Source organism: Microtus pennsylvanicus, chromosome 13 (assembly GCF_037038515.1).
Source record: "Microtus pennsylvanicus isolate mMicPen1 chromosome 13, mMicPen1.hap1, whole genome shotgun sequence".
Classification (NCBI taxonomy): Eukaryota; Metazoa; Chordata; class Mammalia; order Rodentia; family Cricetidae; genus Microtus; species Microtus pennsylvanicus.
Window position 1 is genome coordinate 37856694 of NC_134591.1, and position 24366 is coordinate 37881059.

General features: G+C 45.4%; 1 protein-coding gene across 5 annotated transcripts in view; it reads left to right on the forward strand.

Annotated features, from left to right (window-relative positions):
* Window positions 1-24366, forward strand: part of Dnajc6 (DnaJ heat shock protein family (Hsp40) member C6) — a 155649-nt gene that overhangs the window by 108210 nt on the left and 23073 nt on the right. For all 5 annotated transcript variants that reach the window (XM_075945856.1, XM_075945857.1, XM_075945858.1 and 2 more), the window contains 8 exons: window positions 5842-5964; window positions 9365-9498; window positions 13749-13943; window positions 15019-15136; window positions 16593-16672; window positions 17675-17868; window positions 17977-18057; window positions 20256-20687. In XM_075945856.1, the coding sequence (XP_075801971.1) occupies window positions 5842-5964; window positions 9365-9498; window positions 13749-13943; window positions 15019-15136; window positions 16593-16672; window positions 17675-17868; window positions 17977-18057; window positions 20256-20687 (1357 nt within the window). The remainder of the gene's footprint in view (window positions 1-5841; window positions 5965-9364; window positions 9499-13748; window positions 13944-15018; window positions 15137-16592; window positions 16673-17674; window positions 17869-17976; window positions 18058-20255; window positions 20688-24366) is intronic.

Genomic DNA, 24366 nt, shown 5'->3' on the forward strand with positions numbered 1-24366 from the left:
ATCTCTCTCTCTCTCTGTCTCTCTCTCCCCTCCCTCCTGTTCTCTTTCAGCATGTGTGTGTGTGTGTGTCTGGGTGTCTGGGTGTCTGTGCAGGTTTGTAGCTAGGCCCTTTAATATTAAGAATCTTTGCATTACTCATTTCTTGCCAATATTGTTGGAAAAACTAAAAATCTGGATGAATAGGGATCAGGTCTAACCTTGCCCAGTGTTAAGAAGTTCTGAGAATGCCATTCAGTGCTTCCCAGGCCTACCCTTCTCTGTCCACCTATGAAGGATGGTACCTGGTTAGTGGTTAGTAATAGTAGTTAGACGGTCCTGTTAGTAGTGTAGAAACCAGTCACCAACCGGAAACCAGTTGGTACTTTTATATTCTTTGTTCATGTGTGCTATTTCCAAATCCTGTAGGATTTATGTTTTGCCTTTGAAAACAGTTTAGTTTTTGGAAGGTGTATTAATGACTTGGATTTTTACAGGGCCCTTGACTGCAAGTCAGGGTCTTCCCTCCTTCCTTCTAGAGTCCACTGAAGACGTCCCTGCTGTGGAGAGAACTTATCACTTTCTCTCTTTGACTTTGTACATAAGTGTCTGAACAGGAAATGGGAAGGTAGAAACAGATCTCTGGACTGGGGGTCAGAGGCTCACAAAGTGCAATTGCACAACCTTCAGTGAACTGAATGTCTCCCCTTAGGGAAAGGGCAGTTCTACCGCCTTACAAATGCATTATGAAGTTACTGCTGATAACGATAGGCAGGGCATCACAGTGGAATTTATTATATTTATTTGAATGAAATCCTATATTATACATAAATTATAAGCTTTAAAAATTACCTTAGACTCATGTCTCAATTGTTCATTTTACCAAACAAGACCTTCCACGGCTACTTGGACTCAGTTCTTTCTTGTATAAAATGATTACAATAGCCAAGTATTGTAGTGCTTGCCTTTAATCCTAGCATTTGGGGTGGCAGAGTCAAGTAGATCTCTGTGAGTTTGAGGCCAGCCTGTCTAGTTCCAGGACAGTTAGGGCTACAGAGAGAAACCCTGTCTCGAAACCGTCCCCTGTAAAAGGGTGATTATGACAATAACAGCACCCATCTCACAAGTACCCTCCTGTAGTGGTATTTGCTCTGCCCATCACCTTGGGCTGTCTGGCCTGAGAGAGGCAAGGTGATGCTTCTTGTCTGCAGTCATGACCTCTGAAAAGGGAAGAAAGGGACAGTCGTTCACTCTCTCCTGTGGTGGTCAGAGATGGGGCAGCTGGGTCCATTCACCCCCGAGCAAAACGAAAGACCATGCTGGCTGTTTACCTTGTTGTGTACCCCTGAGTGTATCCTGATAAAACCTTGATACCCCTTTCAACGGGCGCTCATGGTTTTGCCTGTACCCCTTCCTTCCTCCTTCCCTCCATCCACCCATTTCCTCCCCCTTCCTCTTCCTCTCTTTATAGTGTTGGGGCTCAAACCTTAGGCCTCATGTGTGGAAATCAAACATTCTACCAACCGAACACCATCCCTAACCTGCACAGTCTTTTACCATGTGCTTGTTATAAGAAGTAAATTTGATGAGGAGTGCCTGACCTGGAGTAAGTACTCCATAAGTGGTGGCCAAGATTGACACTGGCAATAGTAGAATTTCACGACTGGTGACTGAAATATTCCTGTCTTCCATTAATGATGAACTAATCTGGAAACACCAGTTAGGGCGAGCCAGTCTGTCGCTCCACTTCACTGTTGACTCTTGTGCTTAGCACACTATTTAGCTCAAGATGGGTGTCACCTAGCTCCAGCCCTTCAGCTGCCTTGGCCTCTTCTAGTATCACAGTGGGCCTGTAGCTGACATGGTACTCTCTGATGCTCAGTGACCCCAGGAGTGTTCAGGGAGGCTGAAGACGGTGTAATGAAGTGCCATGCAGTCTAGGATCAGACTTACTGCATTGAGTGTGAACTAGAGAATCACAGAAAAACTGGCACTGATCAAATTCCTAATTTGGAGGGGAGGTGTTTCTGTCTTAATGTTTTTCCTCCTTTAGACAGAGAACATGTTTCTTTAAAAAAATTGTAATTATGTGTTTGCCTAGTGCTATGTAATTATATATCAAGTAAAGATATAATTACGGAGCACATTAAATTAATATTATTTGCTTGATTGATTTAATGATTCTAGAGCTGTTGGCCTATTGTGCTAAGAACAGTTTAGCCAGCTTTTAGCTGAGATTCACTTCAGGTATTGACAGGTGATGTGTGGGTGGTTAGTGTACAGTTTTTAAAAGCTTTAAAAATACTGCCTCGGGGAAAAGAAATCTTGTATTTTCACTCTGTTGTAGTCTAAAAAAAAAAAACCAACAAATTTGATCCACCTGTTCATTCTCAAGATATTCATGTAGAGGCTGGAGAGGTGGCTCAGTGTTTAAGAGCATTTGCTGGTTTTGTAGAGGAGTTCATCTTTCAGCACCCAGGTGGGACAGCTCACAACCTCTTCCAGCCCCAGCTCCAGGGGATCTTACGCCCTCTTCTGGCCCCTGTGTGTACCCGCACACGTGTGCACATAGTATAAATGAAAATGGGATAAATCCTTTAAAAATGATATTAGACAAATTCTATTACCAAAAAAAGAGACTGCCAAGTAGGACTTATTCCTTTAGTTTTTATTCATCCATCCCCTCAGCAGCAACCCACCTGAGACACAGACACTCGGCAGTGAGGTGACCAAGAGGAGAAGTCATGCTTTCTCTTTTCACAGAACTCAGAAGCTAGGGAGGGAGACAGAACAGTCGGTTCAATACAGCTGACAATAAACTTGCCCTCATCCCCACAACGATCCCCAAATACCCAACACCCACGAGAATAAAAGCCTGAGACGGTCAGCGCAGGTGGTCAAGGGTAACAACAACAAGAAAATCCATCCTGAATCTGCAACTATGCTGTTCTACTAATAAAAACTGGAACAGATGAACACAGGCCAGGATATAGACACCACCGTGACTGTCCTAGCTGTGAGGGTCAGAGATAAGAGGACACTGAACTTGGGCTTTGAATGGGGTGCTAAAGTTTTCCAAGGATGAGAACACCACAGACAGGAAACAGGATCGGCAGATCTGTGTTTTATAATCCCCCTGGCAACAACATTTATTCTTCCAATTTTTTAACTGTTTCATTTGGTAAGTCATTTCTATTCCTTGAGAAGTCATCAGCGGGGAGCCCTTGGGAAGTAAACAGTGGGCCAGAGAGCTCTGACCTGTGTTGGTTAGAAGGGATTAGCCATTGTGGAGTTTAAACTGACAGACCTGAGCTGGCATCTCCTGGACCTCAGGGTAGTTATGTGAAGTGTTTCACACACTTGGTTTAACACGCCACATCTGTTATTGCCAAGGGTGTAGAAAATGGTTAACCTGGAAGCTCCTCTTCACCCATGATAATTGTATAGCAAAAGGGCTACAGATCAACAAAAAAGAGCAGACTGTCTGGGCAGACCAGAAAGGCAATTCCTACCTTTGTTTCTTAAGGTCAGCAGGCACAGATAATTTCTCATTTATATTTTTATTAGTATTATCTGATGATCAGGAAAGGGCCAGCCAGTGAGATTTCTCCTGCCTCCCTTCCCAGTGTCAAGCACAGGGAGCTGGAAGTGTCTGAGTTTTCTTAGGCCAGTTTTTTCTACGCCACGTTGCATACCTTGTTGATTCCATCCCTCTGTCTGGCCACTCCAAGTCACAAGCATGGGTGTCCCCCTTGCCACCTCTCTTAAGTGCACTCCTGTGCACAGCCACTGCAGCCTCATGAGCACTTACTGAGACTGTCTCCTGAGTTGCTGAGGTGTGTTTGTACCCTACTGCCGCTGAGCTAAGCCACCACCTGTAGTAATATGGGAGCGGCAGGGCTGTGTCCCCAAATCCCCAGCCGCCTGGCTTGGCTAGCTTATGCCCCAAATAATTACACGGACACTGTATTCTTTTAAACACTGCTCTGGCCCATTTCTAATCATCTGTGTAGCGCCCCTAGGTGCGCTTACCAGGAAGATTCTAGCCTAAGTCCATCCTGGGTCGGAGCTTCATAGCGTGCGTCTTCCCTGGAGCAGGTAGCATGGCGTCTCTCTCTAGCGTCTGCTCTGGAGAGGAGAGCTGTGGAGTCTGACCTCACTTCCTCTTCCTCCTGGCATTCTGTTCTGTCTACTCCTCCCACCTATCTTCTAACCAATGAAATGGGCTGAGGCAGTTCCTTTATTGCTTAGCCAATGAAATCAACAGATTGATATATGACACTCCCACATCAACCACCACCCCTTCCTTCACCTTCCCACCATCTTACTGACCCCTGAATGATTCTTTTGCCTCCTTCTGTTGGAAAATGCAGATCCCAGAGTAAGTCTTTTCAAATAGCCTTCTCTCCCTCCTCCTCCTCGTGGTGTGAATGTAGGTGTGTGCACGGATGTGTGCGGTCTGAGGCTGAGACACTGGGTATCTAGCTAGATAGACCTCCACTTTATTTCTCGGCAGAGGCTCTCTTGATAGACCTGAAGCTCATAGCTAGCTGGCCCAGGGGTTTTGTGGGCTCTGGGAATAAGATCCAGTTCTGGTCTTCATTCTTGCCTGCAAACCCTTTATCAACTGAGCCATCCCCTAATCCTCTTCTTTAGGCCTCCTGTGGTCTGCCCTTCACCCACACTCCTACCTCACAGGCTCAGTGTTTTCCGTCTGATCCCAGAGCTTTGCATCGGCAATGGCTTGGTAAAATAATAATAATTGCTGACCTTTATTGACCAACTTGTGTGTGTCAGCAACAGACTAAGTCCTGGCAGTTGATTCTCCTGCAATACCGACAGCTGTGGTCCCATCCACCACATTGTATGAGGACAGAAAGGGTTAAAGATGTAAAGTTTCCCCAAGCCCAAACTTCTTAATATTAGATGGACTAGTAAATATATGCAGTCAGTCAGGGCACATGCCCTGCATGGTGAGGCAGTTGGTCATCTAGCCTGGGCTGCTGAAGCTAATGGATAATGCTCAAAAGACCTGGGCTTAACAGTGTGACTGCAGACGACTCACCTCTGAGAGTCAATTTTCCCATCAACAAAGTTGTCATCTAATCAATACATGTCTTCTTTGTTCTCCAGATCAGGCCAAGCAGCATCAAGGCAGGACTCTAACACATCCAACATGTATGTTAAAAGAGGATAGGACATAGTTCCCCTGCGGAGAAAACTAAGACACATAAGCCACCCTGGCTCACTCTGTAGGACTTTTCATGTTATGAGGAGAGCTTAGATGACCGTAGAGACCACAGGATCTAAGAGCAACATCTAGAAGGATACTGGAAACTGAATTCTGTGCCACCAAAGGCAAAAATAAATAAATAAATAAATAAAAAATCAGAGTGCTAACATAAATTGCCTAGTTGACTCAAAATGTACTTCTAAATGTGTTTTAATATCTTTAGTGAAACAGAGTTATTTAATTAAAACAAAACCAAAAACTAGTGTATTAAGTCAGGTAATCCTGTAATCCTATTACTCAGTAGGCTGAGGCAGGAGGATGATGGATGGATTCAAGGTCAGCTGGGCTATGTACTTGAGACCCTGGATTATAAAATTGACTGTGTGATGCTTCTCTTTGTGCATTTAGATTCTTTTTCCAACTCTGTCTGCATCGCAAGATGCCACAGTGCGACTTCCAGTGGTGTAACCCATGACTGTGGAGATTCTAACAAATCATTGCATTAAGCCTGTCGTTCTACATTTAGACCCTGTCTCGTATATGGAAAAAGGGCAGGATGCCGCTTCCAGATGTTGTGTGTGATGTGTGTTTATGGAGACGGGAAAATTCATTTCCTTTCTCCATTTCTTCAGGTCTCAGAATGCAGCTGGCCCATCAGGCAGGCCCCAAGTCTACACAACTTGTTTGCTGTGTGTCGGAATATGTACAACTGGCTACTGCAGAATCCCAAAAATGTCTGCGTTGTCCACTGCTTGGTGAGTATTCTTTGGTCCTTCTGCCTGGTGAGGCTTTGGTGAAATATGGGCAGCTGTATCCAGAAGGGCGACCTCTGAGCTCAACAACATTTACTGAGCCTCTGTTTAGAGGTAGAGTAACGCCAGGCAGGTAAAAAATGAGGGGAGGGAAGAAATGATGTATTACTTTGAAAGCCTTTTTTCTTACTTGTGGCCTTTCCCCTAGCCCCCTAAAGGTAAAACAATTGAGGGAAGAATCTATTATTCTTGATGGTGTCCTATTTTGTTTTGAGATGAATTCCGACTGAGTAGTCCAGGCAGGTCCTGAATTTGTGGCAATCCTCCCTCCTCTCAGTTTCCCAAGTGATGGGATTACAGGTGTTTGCCACAGAACCTGACTTTAGTCTTGGCTTGCTGTTTGAGAGAGAGAGTGAGAGAGGTCTGAGTTCACAGCGTACATAATGCAGGGGTTCTAAACTGTGCTGAGTATCTCAAAAGAGGTAGGAAAAGAGTTGTGGATACACGGGTTAAAAAAATGCACTGTGCTTTGTATGGATATGATGGATATAAACAGTTTCAATCTTCTCAACAAGTTGTGTTAAAATAAAAATAAGAGAAATTGACATTTATATGCCCTTGTGAGTAGTTTCATGGACCAGCTGCATTTCCAAATAATTCCCAAAGGGATTGTTGGTTTGGGTTTTCTCCAGTCCCTTTCTCTAGCCCTTTGCTAAAGCTTCTTAACAGTTTTTAAAAACTCAACTTCTAGCAAAACCTTTCTAATTCTTGGGTGTTTCTCACAGCACAGACATTCCCTAAATGTCTCTGCAGCTAAACATCACCTATGGCATTCAACACATAGCATCACCCCAGGCCATCCCCTGCCCACTTCCCACTGGTCTGTCCTCTTGCGGGAAGAAACTTTCTCTCAACTTTGTCACAGAAGATCTGAGCAAGTGGCTGTGTCTATGAACACAGTGAGCCTGGGCATAAGCGCTGGAAATAGTCTATTCCTCCTGCAAACATCCACCGGTTTGTAGCGATGCTGTTTGTTGTTTTGTTTTGCTGAGGCTACTGGATGACTTTCACCTCTGTGGGAGCCAGCTGGCTGAAAAAGAGAAGCCAGTTGAAGAACCTTTTTATATTTCTGTTTCAACTCCCCAGTTCTTGGCAAGCGATACAAAACACTCGGTTGTCTGTAAGCATTTAATGTCTGAGGCCGCAGGGCTTAGCTTTTAGAGCCACAATGGATCACTCAAAGAACAGGTTGCTTTTAGGGCCTCGGCAGTCTTAAGTGCAGTGGGGATTTTCACTTACATTTTTTTCTAAAAGTTTAAGAGAGGCTAGAGGCTCCCCAGCTCTCATAATGCAATCACAACGAATTAAAAATCCAAGACTTTGTGGATTCATCTGGGGATTTGATTGCCATGGTCATTACAGTGACCAAAATAAAGAGACTGACATGCAGTTTGAGACGTTACAATGGTGAGCACACTTCTCATGAACTGTTGGTTACCCTAAGCCACCCTTGTGTAGTCCCTGGCTTCCTGTAACCATGTGCAAGTTCAAGAAAACCATGAAAGAAGGCGGGAGAAGTGTCTCAATGATTAAGAGTGCCTGCTTTTCTTACCGAGGACCCAAGTTCAGTTCCCAGAACCCATGTCTGGTAACTCACATCTGCTTGTAACTATAGCTCCGCTGATCTAATGCCCTCTTCTGATCTTAGGTACCAGGCATGCACTTGGTACACGAACATATATTCAGACAAAGCAACCATGCACATAAAAAAAAAAAGATGACATGAAACGAGGCTGGAGCGATGGCTCAGTGGATATCTTATCTAAGGTGGAGTTGGATGCAGCTTCAGGCTCTAAGCATCTGACCCGTGTGATCACGGTGAAGCCCCATGAAGAGTGTCAGGGACCTATGATGAGTGCCTGGAGGAGGTGCCGTGCTGGCTGCCAGCCTTGTGAAAGGCCTGGGCAGAAGTCTGGCTTGTTATGGATAGCTATAGTGTTTAGAACTCCTGACTCCCCAAGGCATATATTCTTCTCTGGGCAGCATCAACAGCTGTTCTTGGAGGCAGAGCCATCATCTTTTCCACTTCTGGCTGAGCTTAAATGAAGACAGTTTGACCAGAGCTCATTCTATGTCTTGCTGTCTGCACACCAAAGACTGACATGTTTGGTATGTCCAGAGGTGTGCATTCCAAATGTTAACGGCTTTTTGATGGAATCCAAAGGAAGAAGAATGGCAGGGATTGAGCTGGCTTTAATCCGGACTCCGAAAGGCTGATGGACTGGAAAGGCGTGTCAGATATGTGAAGGACTGCCTGAGCAAAAGGAGTGGGCTTCTCCCTTCACGGAGGGAAGCATAAAAAAAGGTGCTGACTAGAAGTTGTAGAGGAAAAGTCGGGAGTGGTGGCCCACACCTTTACGTGCTAGCACTTGGTGGGCAGAGGCAAGCGGATCTCTGAGTTGAGGCTAACCTCTTCCGTTTACCAGTGTGCTCCAGTGAGGGCTACGTGGTGAGACTGCCTGATAAACAAACAAACCAAATGTGGAGGAGCAGACTTTAACTCATCATCCATAATAGGAAACAGTTTGTAAATTGGTGTGAGCCACCTCGAATAGAAGCAATATCCCTTTTACTTGTTCTAGGAGAGGCTTAGCTTTCTTCCATCAGCTGGGTTACCGGATGTTGTCACAAGGCAATCATAGATTGGGTGACTTAAGTGGTAGAGATTTCATTTCTCGTGGACAATATGGAGGTTGTAAGCCGAGCTCAGGCTGTTTGCAGATCTAGCAGGTCTGCTTCCTTCCAAAGGGGCACACACATAGGCGTCCTCTCCCAGGAAGGGAGGGGACAGAGAAAGAGAAAGAATCCATAAGGGCCTCTTGCTCATGACCTAACTATATCAGAACCCCAGCCTCCAGTTCCAGTTCCTTTACATTAGGAATTAATATTTCAATACATGAATTTCAGAAGGAGACAGTCAGTTTATAACACATCGATTTTTACAATGAATGAAGTTTTTTGTATTAATGAACATACAGTATGAGTGGAGTACATACATAGCACCTTCCAAAGGTGGCATCTAACTTGAGGCTCTTTATTTCTACTTAATTGCTTACTATTCATGACAGTGCCTCTAGTCCAGACTTGGTCTAGGTCTCAGAAAGTATATGCAAGTGGAGTTTATTTTGCTGAGCCTCTTGGTGAATATTGCGTCAGTTTTATCCTGAGAAAAGTCTTTCCTTGCTGCTGTCTGATTTCACAGCAGGGCCAGATTTTTGGTCTTGGACAATTCTGAAGTGAAAGGCACCGATAGTTAGGAGGTGCCTCTGTTTTCTCTCTTCTCTGCAAGAGGGCTTTTCCCAGATTTGATGTTTCTGACGAGTCTGTGGGTCTTCTTTGACAGGATGGACGGGCCGCGTCATCAATTCTGGTTGGTGCTATGTTCATTTTCTGCAATCTCTACTCTACTCCTGGCCCCGCTGTTCGATTGCTCTATGCAAAACGACCAGGAATTGGACTGTCTCCGTCCCATAGGAGGTACAGAGATGGAGGTGCAGGGAGTGGTGCCTGGTACTGCGGGAGGCTGGCCCCATGGGAGCTCTCTTTCAATCTTTTTCTAATTGATCTGGTGTTATCCTGAACAATGATGACAGTTAAGATGGGTAAGAATTTTAAGTTTTCATGCAGGTTCATGAAAGCCTGTGATTTTGAAACTGAAAGGGAACTTTTAAAAATGCCAATGTTTACTGAATGAAAAAAGGAAATAAAAAAGGAAGGTCCTGACTGCTTCTTGGTAGGGCAGAGGAGAAAGTTTATTGTAGAGAAAAGGAAGAGTGCAGTCAGAGGCAGGGACATCTGGGAGAATCCTGAGCGGACATAACCAGACTGAGCTGGGCCATGTGGGGAGAAGGAGAGGAGTATGGAGAGAGGAGAGAGAGGAACTGGGAGCAGCAGTCAAGAGGGCAGAGGTACAAAATGGGGGAGGGGGTAACCAAAATGTCTGGAGCCCCTGGGCTGGAGGGTTCAGGGGGTAGAGGGTGGGGTATGCCAGTAACAGGTAGGGACTGAGGGATCCTGGGAGAACCTGGTGGCCAGGTCTGCTTGGATATGTTACATAGGCACCTCAGCCATTTGTCCTAGGACTTGAGACATATAACATTCTGCTTTGCTCCTTTAAGAGGAGAGGAAGCATGAGAGAGAATGACAAGAAGGCTGTGCTAAGCACCAGTCTAAAAATACCCACTGGACATAGCTCGAACGTTCTCTCCAGTCCCAGCGCCTTCTGGTTTGTGCTTTAGGTCTTCATTGAGATACACTGGTGATCACTGTGTGTAAATGCAACAATACAGAGAGAGTATGTGCTTTAGAGCTTGATTTTTCTCATGACTGAGATGTGGGGATGTAATAAATAGATCTAGGTTATACTAGATAATGTGCAAATGACTTTAAAGAAATCCCTTCTTTAGATAGCTGGTTTATTGCCTTCTATAGAGTTGGAATTAGTTTCTCTGTTCTTACTTAAATTTTATCTTCTCACTTCTTTGGATAAAATTCCTGATAATAAATTCTAAAGCTTATCTAAATCTGCCTTTTGCTGACATGCTTAATCTGCTAGATATAACACAAATATATGTCCAAATATTGGGCTAGCGTAGCACTGCCACAAGCTTTAGACTGAGCAAACACCCTTCTATTAGTTCAGCATGTCAACCAAAGCAAGCCTTTTCTCATTTTAAAAAAGACTTATGTAGTAATAGGGGGCAGCGGGCTATTTTCCCGGCACCCGGCCGCCCCCACGGCTAGCTTATGCCCTGAAATAATTACACGGACACTGTATTCTTTTAAACACTGCTCTGGCCCATTTCTAATCATCTGTGTAGCGCCCCTAGGTGCGCTTACCCGGAAGATTCTAGCCTAAGTCCATCCTGGGTCGGAGCTGGGGCATGGTGTGCGTCTTCCCTGGAGCAGGTAGCATGGCGTCTCTCTGAAGGCGTCTGCTCTGGAGAGGAGAGCTGTGGAGTCTGACCTCACTTCCTCTTCCTCCCGGCATTCTGTTCTGTTTACTCCTCCCACCTAAGGGTGGGCCTATCCAATGGGCCTAGCAGTCTTCTTTATTGCTTAATGAATGAAATCAACAGATTGATATATGACACTCCCACATCACTTCCCCTTTTTCTGTTTAAACAAAAAAGAAAGGCTTTAACTTTAACATAGCAAAATTACATATAACGAAACAGTTATCAAGTAAAAATTACATCAGAAACATTCATACATATAACAAAATTGACCGTAAATCTCTATCAATACAAATTATTCATACCTATATCATTTCCCCCTTTAAATGTAAAAGAACATTTATAAACTATATTTGGGAACATGGGCGCAGTTTTTTCTCTCCAAACTGCTTCCTGCTGAATGGGGGCGTCGTTAATCAGATTATTTAGGGTGTAACCTGTGTGCCAGGTTTATCTCAGTTGGCAGTTGAGCAAAGCAATTTTCTGAAGATGTTCACAGCAACCCTTCAGGAGGACGTGGTCCATCATACCAAATCGGGATAGAAGAAATCCAAAGGGTCTGGTCCTCTGTGAAAACAAAAGAAGACTCTCTCCAAAGCATCATATCCTTAGACCCAAATTCTGAAGTCATACCCTCATGATATCCGTTCTGGTTCCACTTGGCAGCCCATATAATGAAATGTCTCTCTGTACTTAGCTCCTTCACAGTCAAAAATTTTAAAGAAAACACAATGTACATAATCCAGACTCTCTGTGAATTTTCCATCTTTACGCGGCTTATTTTTATTTATATCTATAACTATCTGTACTCTGTCTCTTTAAAGACTTTACTTTTACTTTTTTCTTTTTAAACCATTAACTTTATTCTCTATATTCTTTTTCTTCTCTTTCCCAAGCCTACGTACATTCATCCAACAGTGTGACTCATTCAGTGGTCTGAATCTGTCCTATTGTGAATCTGCAATTTTTTACTATCCAGGAGCACTTTTGATTTGTGCCTTTAAATCATTAGGCGCTTAAGAATCTAAGCTGAGACATTCCTAAGTTAACTTTTTGCTTTTTGAGCGTATATCTGTGGACCAGGCTGTCTTTGAACTCTCAGAGATCCGCCTGTCTCTGCCTCCCAGGCATTGGGATTAAAGGTGTTTGCTACTACACCTTGAACTCACAGAGATCTGTTCGTCTCTGCCTTCTAGGCACTGGGATTAAAGGCGTGTGCTACCACACCTTGAAGTCACAGAGGTCTATCTCCCTCTGCCTCCCAAGTGTTGGGATTAAAGGTGTGTACTAAGACACACAACAACTCTCTTCCTTTTTTTGTTTTTTGCTTTAAGAACTTTAACTTTCAGCTTGCATATATTTTTAACACACAGTAAACCATTTAGAAATTTTCTTTGTCTTTGAATCTCTCTTTACTGTATATCTCTCTTTTTCTGACCACATGAGTCTTTAATTTACCAAGCAATATCAGTAGGACTAAAGGCGTGGCTTTGACGGCTGGATCCAGCCCATTCCTTAGCTTTCCAGCCTCATGGCTGAGGTACTGGCTGCAAGGTCCCTGCCAGCCAGCAAGCTACAACAGACAACACTCAAGTCCTCTCTCAGTAGCCGGCCCTCCTGCCTCAAACAGTCAGAGTTTGCCCTGGCAGGATGGCCCAGAAAGCCGGCATTTTTAAACAGCGCAGCTTTTTTCCTGCTACGGCTGAAAACCGAAAAGCATGCGTTCAGCTTTTCGTCAACACCATTTAAGTGTTTCTTGGCAGGACCTCTTAATGAGCTGCAGGGTTTGCAGCTGAAGCTGAGTCAGGAAGCCTCTCTTAGATGAGGCGCTTGCTTGCCTCTAGCAAGCAGAGTAGACCAGAGAAATTGTCACAATCAAGAAAACATGCTTTACTCTTTCCCAAGCTTTCTCAGGCTTTCAGTGGGTTCAGTTAGCCACACGTCTGGGCGTCATTTGTAGTAATAGGGAGCAGCGGCGGGGCTGCGTCCCCAAACACCCCAGCCGCCTGCCCTGCCCGGCTAGCTTATGCCCCAAAATAATTACACGGACACTGTATTCTTTTAAACACTGCTCTGGCCCATTTCTAATCATCTGTGTAGCGCCCCTAGGTGCGCTTACCGGGAAGATTCTAGCCTAAGTCCATCCTGGGTCGGAGCTGGGGCATGGTGTGCGTCTTCCCTGGAGCAGGTAGCATGGCGTCTCTCTGAAGGCGTCTGCTCTGGAGAGGAGAGCTGTGGAGTCTGACCTCACTTCCTCTTCCTCCCGGCATTCTGTTCTGTTTACTCCTCCCACCTAAGGGTGGGCCTATCCAATGGGCCTAGCAGTCTTCTTTATTGCTTAACGAATGAAATCAACAGATTGATATATGACACTCCCACATCAGACTTATTCATCTTTATGTTATGTATATGGGTGTTTTGCCTACCTGTATATATGTACTACACATACATGCCTGGTGCCTGTGAGAGCAGAAGAGGGTGGCAGATCCTCTTGGACCTGACGTTACAGAGTGGGTGAGCAACCATATGGGTGCTGGGAACCAAACCTGGTTCCTCTGTAAGAGCAGCAAGTGCTCTTAACCACTGAGCCTTGGCTCCAGCTCTGATCCACAAACTTTCCTAATCATCTGCATTCCCCTTTGGTGGTTAATGTGAAGGAATGAGCAGAGTACCTTTCTACTGTAATTTAATTTACAAAGACAGACTTCACAGCAGAAATTGTCTAATTGTCCTGTTACGATGGGCTCAGAGGACGGCGGTCTTCTGTTTCAGGTACTTGGGCTACATGTGTGACCTACTTGCAGACAAGCCCTACCGCCCTCACTTCAAGCCACTCACGATCAAGGCAATCACTGTCAGCCCAATTCCCTTCTTCAATAAGCAGAGAAATGGGTGTCGCCCCTACTGTGATGTACTGATTGGAGAAACTAAAATATACTCCACGTGCACGGATTTTGAACGGATGAAGTAAGTCACAATGTTGTTGCTTCTTGCATGCTGAATTCCCGTGAAAGTTAGATTCTCCCTGTTTATTGCTGGGACAAGTAGTTTTTTTTTTTTAAGCCCAACGTATAGTAATCAAAGATAAGCACAATTGAACCCAAGGATTTTTCTCCTTTATACACGGTGGTACTGAGTTCTGAAGGATGGTGCTTGGGGTGTCCAGATGATAGGGGTGGGTGGACACAGAGGACCTGGACATTTAAAAAGGAGACTCAGTGATTTGGGTAGATGATTATCCTAGTTACTTTAAATTGATGTGCTAAGACACCATGACCAAGACAACTTATGGAAAAAGAGTTTATTGGGGGCTTATGGTTTCAGATGGTGAGTTCATCATGCAGGGGAATGGGGGCAGGCAGGCAGGTATGATGCTGAGACCTCACATCTTGACACAGCAATCAGGAGGCAGATGTAGCCAACTGGGAATAGAGTGGACTTTCGAATCCTCAAACCCACCCCTAGCTATGCACCTCCTCCATTAAAGTCACACATCATCCTTCCCAAACTGTCTACCAACTGGGACCAGCTATTCAAATATGGCCAATGGGGACCATTCTCATTCAAACCACCATAACGATGTACTCAAAGTAATTATATGATCTACAAGAAGAAGAGGCACCAGTGGAAGGTCCATGGGGTTTAGGAGACTAGGGAGTGAGTGACTGGTAACACAACATAGACTTACAGGTTACGTTAGGAGTCAGAATTCTAGACCCGGGGAGAGTATAATATTCCTCTCTCTATTCTGATTTTGGTTGGATTTTACTGTATAAGGCATGGTGAGTTGAGGAAAACAAGATCTGTCCAGGAGTCCAGATGAGATGGAGAGAGAAGGCCTACATTGGATCAGTGCTCTACCAGCTCAGAAAGTTTGCATCCAGATCACACTGGCTGCATTCCTACTTTTGCACAAGACAGGAAGTAATTCCTCGGTCCAAGCCTGGGCAAACACGTCCCTTAAAGCCACAAAGGCACATTCCTGTGTCTACGATAGTACCAGACTAAATGCTTTCATGTCTCTTCTGATCTCTGTTTAAAGAGAATACCGAGTCCAAGATGGGAAAATCTTCATCCCCCTGAACATCACAGCTCAAGGCGATGTCATTGTTTCTATGTACCACCTGCGGTCAACCATCGGGAGCCGGCTGCAGGCTAAGGTAAGGGGGACTCGGGCTATGAGCCCACTTGAATTTGTCATGGCAGTACTACTGGGTCTTTTCTCTGGCATTTTAGGCTTGATTGCCTTGTGAGTTTAGAGTGAGAAGGACCCTTAACACCTGCTGATGATGTCTTCTTCATCACTGCGGGAGGGAATGGAGACCGAGGCAGGTCGTGACTTAGACACAATCATGGGGGAACAGCCCCAGAACCTCAACAAAGCATGTTCCTGAGAACCCGAGTCTTTCTTTTAGGGGATCACTATGAAGTGAGAGATTTCAATTAAACATGTGTATAGTTAGGACTCCCCCCCCCCCCCCGAGAGATGGCTCAATAGGTAAACGGTGTTGTCACCAAGCCTGATGACCTGAGTTCGGGTCTCAGAATGCCTCCCCCAAGAGCACTGATTTTTAGTGTGTTCAAAAGATACTGCTACTGTTAGAATTCTCTTACTTAAGAATGTTTTCTTCACCCCTAAAAGAAACCTTGACCCACTAGCAGTCACCACCCATCCCTCCTTCCCTGCTTGCCTTCTGACCACTGTGAATCCTTTTTTCTGTTTCTGAAGATTTTCTTCTTTGGGAACATTTTATATAAATGGAATCATACAATATGTGGTCTATGCTGGCTGATTTTTTTCTCACCATTGTAATATCTTGGAGGTTTATTTGTGTTTTTAGCATGTGTCAATATTTCATTCCTTCATATAGTTAAGTAATGTTCCATTGAATGGATATACCACATTTATTGATTCTTCATGTTTAGATTATTTCTACTCTTTGGTTATTAGGAAAGATGTTGCAAGTAATTATATATTTTGAGACAGGGTTTCTCTGTAGCTTTGGAGCCTGTCTTGGAACTAGCTCTTGTAGACCAGGCTGGCCTTGAACTCACAGATATCTGCCTGCCTCTGCCTTCTGAGTGCTGGGATTAAAGGCGTGCACCACCACTGCCCAGCGCAAGTAACTATATCTTAATTAATCAAATATTTGCTAAGATCACATATTACACCCATTGCCTAGGTGTTTTAGATTAACAAGAGTAATATTGTATTTTTAGCTTTCCAAAACTGATCTGAGGAGGGAGTAGGTCAAGCATGTATGAACATCCACTCTGCTGTATCACTGGGGCACTGCCATTGGGACAGTTTGCTTTAGCCTGTGGCGGCCAAGCAGAGTGTGGAGGCGGGCCCTGAAGGATGAGTTTGTCAGGTAGGAGAAGGACACCCTGGGAAGACAGAATATACAAGAACATGGGGCCTTGGAGGGTAAGGAATTGGCTTGCCCTCCTGGAGAAGAGAAACTAGAAATGAAGCTGGGAATACATTTAATATTCATATTCCACAAAGCATCCGATAAAAAAAACAATGGAAGGTACTGGCTCCCCAAACCCGGTCTTTGGTGTAGACTCTCCTTTCTCCTACTAATCATGCTTCTTGAACATGTTTTTTTTTAGGTGACCAACACACAGATATTCCAGCTCCAGTTTCATTCTGGATTTATACCACTGGACACGACAGTTTTAAAGTTCACCAAGTAAGTGCCCTGTGGACCTGCCATCTTCACCAGCATAGCAGCATGCCACCACCTCCAAAGTCCCACACTGCGGACTGTTGAGCGCAGACAGGCTGCAAGCATTTGAAATCTTTTGGTAGAGTGTAGCTGATCTTAAGCAGTGCGTATGGGGTTGGGGGGGGGGCTAGGGAGACGGCTCAGTGGTTAAGAGCCCTGGCTGCTTTTCCAGAGGTCCTGAGTTCAATTCCCAGCAAGCACATGGTAGCTCACAACCATCTATAGTGGGATCTGATGCCCTCTTCTCTTATAAAGGCATACATGCAGATAGAGCACTCATATATATATAAAGTAAATAAATAAATCTTTTTTTTTTTTTAAAAGAAATGTATATGGATCACAGAGTTATTTAGAAAGACTTAAAGTTCCCTGTTAGGGAACAACTATTTCTATCCTTTGTGTTTGTGGATGCTTATGCCCAACAGGAATGGCAGTTTAATTTATAGAATAGCATAGACAGTGGTCCCTTATCAGGGGTGTCTAGCTAGAGCACTGTGAAAGAGGTTCTGCGGAACCCAGCTGCACCAAATATTGACCTGCAGTTGCTATAACATAATGTGGTTAGGGATCTCAGGGTGTGACTGAATCTGGGGTAGTGGGGGTTGCCGGAGTCAGGAGACAGGGAGCTAAGAAGGATTCAAGGGTCCAGGCTGAGAAGGTGGCTTTGGGTCCATCTCATTATTTTGATGACCCGTTTAGCTGGCCAGTGCGTGCCGGCCAGATGTCTCAACCCTGCTTCTCACAGTGCTTTCATTAGTGTGCTTGGTAACAGCCAGACAATTTGGGCAAGTGTTAGTCTGTTTTTTCTGGAGAGGAAACTGAGGCATAGCAGAGTAAAGGAACACCTGGTTAGTGGCTGAGTCTACCTAGAAGTGAGTTTCAGGCTGGACTCGTCCGCGGGGGCAGAGCCTCGTGCTGAGCATCCTGCTGATGGCACTGCGCATGCTGTGTTTTTCTTTCCATTAGACCCGAGTTGGACGCATGTGATGTACCAGAAAAATATCCTCAGCTGTTCCAAGTGACACTGGATATAGAAGTGCAGCCCCAAGACAAAGTGATCGACTTGACTCCCCCATGGGAGCACTACTGCTCAAAAGATGTGAACCCCAGCATCCTCTTTTCCTCTCAGCAGGAACATCAAGACACTCTGGCCTTAGGAGGTATGAGTCATGGTTGGTTTGGGTTTTCTGGAAGAAGCCTCTGGGTTGCTTATTGCATTACTTTGTTCCCTAAGTTAAGGTAATGCCGTGTGACCTTTTGTCTTGCAGGTCAGGCTACAGCAGATCTCCCTCCAGACCATCCCAGGAATGTCGGGCAAGGTGGCTTCTTTGCCTCCCTCTGTTGGCAAGGTATGGTAAAGCCTCTAAGTTAGGATGACTGGGTGATTATGTGACTAAGTTGTCTGGTGGTTTTATTAAGACACTTCTTGAAGCAATCTTAATTTCTCCCTTATTTCAGACCTTTCCCTTCATTTGTTTTTCATATCAGGCAACTTGCCTGCTTTCACGTCCATGAGTGTTCAGACGAACCAGAAAGCCAGTGTAGGCTAAATTCTACCTCCTGGGTTTGCAGTGTTTCCAAGACACAGCTTCCAAGACTGATGAAGTGTGACGTGTTCTAAGATCTCTCCTTAGGCAGTTGACAACTCAGAAAGACTAACAAAGAGTTGCCTGCCTTCAGGCAAATATTCTAAAGAGATAAAGTTGAGTGCTGTCTCAAGCACCGCACCTCTAGCAAGGCAGGATGGGTCTTGCCCTGGCATGGTGAAGGCGGTCACCTGACCCGTATCTCAGCTAGTTGCTTTAGCAATCATTAATCCAGACAGGAATCTCCCACTGTGCTGTTTTGTCCCCACAGCTGGTGACATTTCCAGACCCCTTCACAGCCTAGCACTTTACATTACTGTCTTGAGGAGACAGCCATGGGCATTCTAGTGTGTACACTGGCCATTCTTGCTTTGCAGTTTGCAGAGGTTAGCTACAAAGTGTGGTACAGAACCAAACGATCAAGACTATGTGTGAAAGGGGTGGGGATTCAGCTTCAGAGGTGGCCTAGGCAACGTTTTCTTGATTGACCTTCCTCTGATGTGTGAACGTAGCACAGTATTCCTACATCCTGTAGACGTTCTCAGTGTTAGTTAAAACATATTCATCTGGGTCCTTTGGGTTAAAGGTTTGCTTACGGAATTTCCTTTTGAACAAGGCAACGAGAGCTTCTCAGACTTGGAAGCCCAGCCGAACCCGACTTGCAGATGGATTGTCAGCCCCTTCTTGGTCCTTATCTTGCATCTTTCTCCCAGTAACCGCTTCCAATAAAACATTACTCTCACCTTTCCATTGCCATGCTAGTATGTAGAAATAATTTCTGCACACGTCAGGAGAGATGACGTAGTGGTTAAGATCACCTGCTGTGTCTGCAGAGGACCCTCTGTCACTCCAATTGCAGGAGTACACACGTGGTCCACAGACATATAGACAGGCACTCACACGTAAAATATTTTTAAAAAGAATCTCTGTTCTTAGCACAGGTACACTCTCTTATCTGCTTGGGGCTTTTACGTTTTGTAAAGGTATATTAAACATACTATGTAACATTGACGGTGGCATCTCAGATGACAACCTGCAATCAAACATGAATGTTTCTGCAGTGGGACATAAAAGTAAATAGGAACTTGTGTGAGGCAGCAGAAGCCTGCAGGTAGCTTCATATACCCATTCCGAGCATGCTCTCCTGCTGAGCTCGCTCCACCAAACTTAGATCAACCTAGCCTTTCCCACAGATGTGCATGTTTCAGAGTTGGGGTTCACAAGTGTGAACCAGCCCCCCCCCATTCAGATTGTGGGTCTGTCTGGTGTGAGATAACCAAGTGGTATCTATGGAAGATGGTCTCGAGCAGGGCCTGGAAAGGCGCAGAGAAGCCTTCCATTTCTCCCCAGCAGAAGCATCTTTCCTAAGCCGGTTTTGTGGGGAAATATCTCCTTGCAGGATGGAGGGAGGACTGTGAGGCCAAGCCCTTGAATTTGATTCTTAGGGTGTGTTGCTTCTGCTTCAGGTCGTGTGGAGAAACAGAGGGTAGAGAGAGGTGTCCGCAAAGGACTAGGTGTTACTGGCATTTTCTGTAGTACCCCATGTAGTGTCTGGAAATCCACTTGCTATTGATCTGAGTTCTTTTTGTTATCTTCTGGTGTAATTCTTACAGCAGCCTGTGCAGTGTGTAGTATTTATTATCCCTGTCTTGCTGAGGAGGAAACCAAGACACAGAGAAGTAAAGTTACTTGCTCAGTGTTACACGGCCAGTGAGGGGTGGAGCTGGGTTCCATCCTAGGCCGGCCGGATCCAGAGTTTTCCCTCTTAGTCCTTGTTATATTGCCTTGCAGATGGCGGACAAACAGCTGAGAATGACCTGAAATTAAACAGTTATTGCATTGGGAGGGGTCTAAAAGCATTGTTTGCTTAGAGCTGGTCCATCTTCTCTTTCTGGAACAATGTGCAAACCTTGCCTGCAGTCGGTCATCCAATCATTTATCTGCACATTGGCCTTTCTTAGATCAGAAATCAGAAAAGTCGTTCTGCGAGGAGGACCACGCTGCCCTGGTGAATCAGGAAAGTGAGCAGTCGGATGATGAACTCCTGACCCTCTCGAGCCCCCACGGCAACGCCAATGGAGACAAGCCTCACGGAGCCAAGAAGCCCAGCAAGGAGCAGGAGCCAGCAGCCCCTCCTCCCCCGGAAGAGGTGGACCTCCTGGGCCTGGAAGGGTCCGATGTGAGCAGGAACTTCTCCCCGCTGGCAGCGCCTCCCAGCAATTCGGAACTGCTGAGTGACCTGTTTGGGGGTGGAGGTGCCACAGGTCCTGCCCAGGCAGGGCAGGCTGGGGTAGAAGATGTCTTTCATCCTAGCGGACCCACGTCAGCGCAATCCACACCACGCCGCGCCGCCACCTCCGCCTCTGCGTCACCAACCCTAAGAGTGGGAGAAGGTAATTTTCCCATATTTCTCTGTTATCCCAGACTTTGGGAATAACTTTTGGGCAGGCCAAGCACATAGAACTGAAATGTCTTAGTAAGCTGAACTTTTCCGATTTCTTTGAAAGTTCTTTGGGAGAGCATACGGAAAATACAAAAATTGTCCATTTTGGTAGAAAGGTGTAGGGATATATTTGTACCCCATACTCTTTTTTTTATTTACATTTTTTTATTTTTTGAGAACTTCGTACATGGGTACTATATTTGCATCATTTTCCCCTTTCCCCTCCCTCTTCCATCTCCTCCCATACCCCCTCTCAAAATCATAATTTCTCCTTTCTTAATTATTATTGCTACATCAGTGTCAACCTACTGAGCCCTTTAAGAGTTGCTCATATATGCTTAGGACTGATGTACTGAAATTGGCTAACCTCTCAGGGAGCTCATCCCTGGGGGAAAAATATTCTCCCTAGCTCCACAGTCCTTGATTTTCTGTAGCTCTCCGCCTGCCTAGGGGTGGAGCCTTGTAAACTTTCCTCTGTCTGTGCTGCGTGTCCCCTGGTGCTGTCACTGCGCAGGTCTTGTTTAACCAGCCGTATTGTTGAGACTTCGCTGGTGCGGCTTTCCTGAAACATCCAGAAGACACTGTCTCGCAGCAGGCATCCCGATCCTCTGGCTTAACTCCAACCTCTTAATTTCCTTTTCTCCAGACTTGAGCCTTGAGTCTCCTTTAGTTACTTCTGCTTGGGGATGGAGATGGATGAGCTGTTATCTACTACAGCAGCTGATAGTCGTGTGATACTCGCCGCTTGCCAGATATAGAATACACGATTAAACACGACTCCGTTCTTATAAAAATCTGTAGACAGATGCTATCATTGTCTCTACTTCGTAGTTGAGGAAATAGAAGCTTCCAGTGTAATTATCAGCATTTGTTCAGACAGCTGGGAATTGATGGGGCTGGGGTTCCAGCTGGGCCTGTGGACTCGGAGCTCGCCCTCAGGCCTCCAGTAACACTTTTTTGGAATTCTAGTTTTCTGGATATACCCCGGCTGTCCTGAGAAGTGTTTGGTTACATCAGGATATGCTTGAGGGGCTCAGGCTAGCAGCATGGCTGGGGAAAGAAGTGCGGCTGGTCTTCGTAAGGAGTCTGAGCCTTACATACTCAGTTTCACCTGACACACCACCTCAGACTTCCTTTTCCGGGTCAGCCACAGCATGAACATTTGCAAGAGGATGTAGCTGGGTACCAGAGATTCATTACGACTTCAGAATAACCAGCACACACCAGCTCCCCATGACTGTCACGGTTAAGATGATGCTTCATTAGGAAGGGTAAAGAGATGAGTCGTAACCACCTAAGCTTGGGGAATGCTATCCTTCACCCTTTCTGGGCTCTGGGCTGGTCTTGGCTTGTGAAGTTCTGCTGGATGCCACCTTTGTGAGAGGGGGAACAGATTACAGAGCTCAAGTGCAGAGTTCCCATTGGTGGTGGCCGGGTGGGAGCCTGGGCAATGGTAACGCACACATTTAATCCCAGCACTCAGGAGGCAGAGGCAGGCTGATTTCTGTGAATTCAAGGCCAGCCTGGTCTACAAAATGAGTTCCAGGACAGCTTGGCTGTTACATAGAGAAATGCTGTATTGAGACATCGCCCCCCTCAAAAAAAAATTAATTTGGTCATTTGTGTGGCATATGCTTTTACCACAGCATTTAGGAGGCAGAGGCAGGTCATCAGTTTCAGGCCAGCCTGGGCTACACAGGGAGTTCCAAGCCAGCCAGGACTACATAGTAAGACCCTGTCTCAAAAAACAAAACAAAACAGTGAAAACCCTCTTACTTTGCTTAGTTGGGGACAGTACCCATGGGCATAAAGGTAAAGACTAACTCTTGAGTTTTCAGCACCTTTCATCTTTGGTTCTGAGAATTTCTAGAATAAGGTGATATGAAAAGTGCTTCGGCAATCTAAGAAGTCTTTCCTATCTTCTCCACTGGTTAGCATCAACTAGAATCTGATGGGCTGACCCGTTGTCCTCTTCCTGTCACCCTGCTAACCCCAGTGTTCTTGTGTCAGAGAGCATGTGCGTCTTGGGCTACACTGTCTGAAATGGTGCAGGTACTGCCACAAGAAGCTGACCTGCTGCCCCACGGTGTTGGGAGTGCATTATGCCAGTGACGTCATAACTGTGAACTTGTGAGCCACATGCCCCACTACGTCGTGACAGTGGGAAGTGTTTGTTCGCTGGTTTGGTCCTCAGGTTCTATTTCTAGAATGGGTCAGCCCCGCCCCGCTCCACGAAGCAGGCTGTCATGGGCTTGGCGCCTACCGATTTGGAAGTGACATCTCACTTTAGGTAGCCCAAGGAGGTTTTGGTCCTTGCTCAACAGTGAGAAATCAGAGGGCAGCTGTCTCCATGCAGCTCAGTGTTTGGTAGGCATCCTGTTCATTTCATGACGAAGGCTTGTGGGGATTACCTGGAGCCGGAAGATTTGAATGGGGGTCTAGAATAGTGTTTCCTGGACTTGAACAAGGGCAAGTTTCTGATCCTCAGTTTCACAAGGGTTGAGTGAAGGTGATGGAGAAATTGAGCCCCATCCCTTCAGGTCTTCTCCGGAACACAGTAGAGCCCTAGGAAGCTTCACTATTGCTGGCAACCAGGGCCTTCAACACTCCTAGTTTCTACCCAGCTTTCTCTAGCTCCTCGCAGGCTGTTGAGTCAGTGTTTTCGAAATGCTTGATCCTGTGGACTCAAGAGAATGCAGCTTCACTCTCATTTTATTCTGTTTTTAGCTTTCAAGTGAGCTGAAGGTCACTTAGGAACAAAGTTAAAGAAAGACCTACTTAGTGGGGTTGGCCTTTTCTTTTGGCATGGCTCTTATATAACTCAGGCTGAGCTTGAACTCACTGTGTAACCCAAGATGACCTTGAACTTCTGATCCTCCCACTTCCACCTTCTAAACACTGGGATTACAGGCATCTACCATCTTGCCTAGTCTTTTGTGGTTCTGGGGATCAAATGCAAGGCTTCATGTATGGTAGGCAAGCACTCTACCAACTGAGCTATAGTCCTAGTCCAGTCAGTGGGGTTTCTTCTATTTGTCTTTATAGCAGTGCCCCCTGCTTGTTTTCTCCCATTAATTCCTTTTACATGAACACTCATTTGTCACCAAACCCCTGTAGCCTGTACCTAGTTTGGGCAGTTCATGGATTCATGTGTGTTGATCTTGTCTTCTAGCTAGTCTGTAGCTATGATTTGCTGCTCTTATGTTATCAAAATCTGTCTTGAGGAGATGACTAATTGAGCAAAACAGAACCTGCGTATGAACCCCCAGAACCCACATAAAAGCCGGACATGTTGTATGAACATCTGTAATCCCAGCACTTTTAAAAAGGGATGGGAAGTAAAGGAAGACAACCCCAGAAGCTCCAGGCGGGCTAGCCTGATGAATGCAGCAGGAAAACAAGACAGTCTCAAGCAAGGCAGAGGATGAGGACAGATACCTGCTCTGTGGTGTCCTGTATACACACACACACACACACACACACACACACACACACACACACACACAGAATGAGAGAGAGAGAGTCTCTCTTACACACACACACACACATATACACATACATGCATGTGTACACACAGGATTTATAAAAGTTACTTGGATCCTCATTTAAAGTTATGACTTTCCTAATAA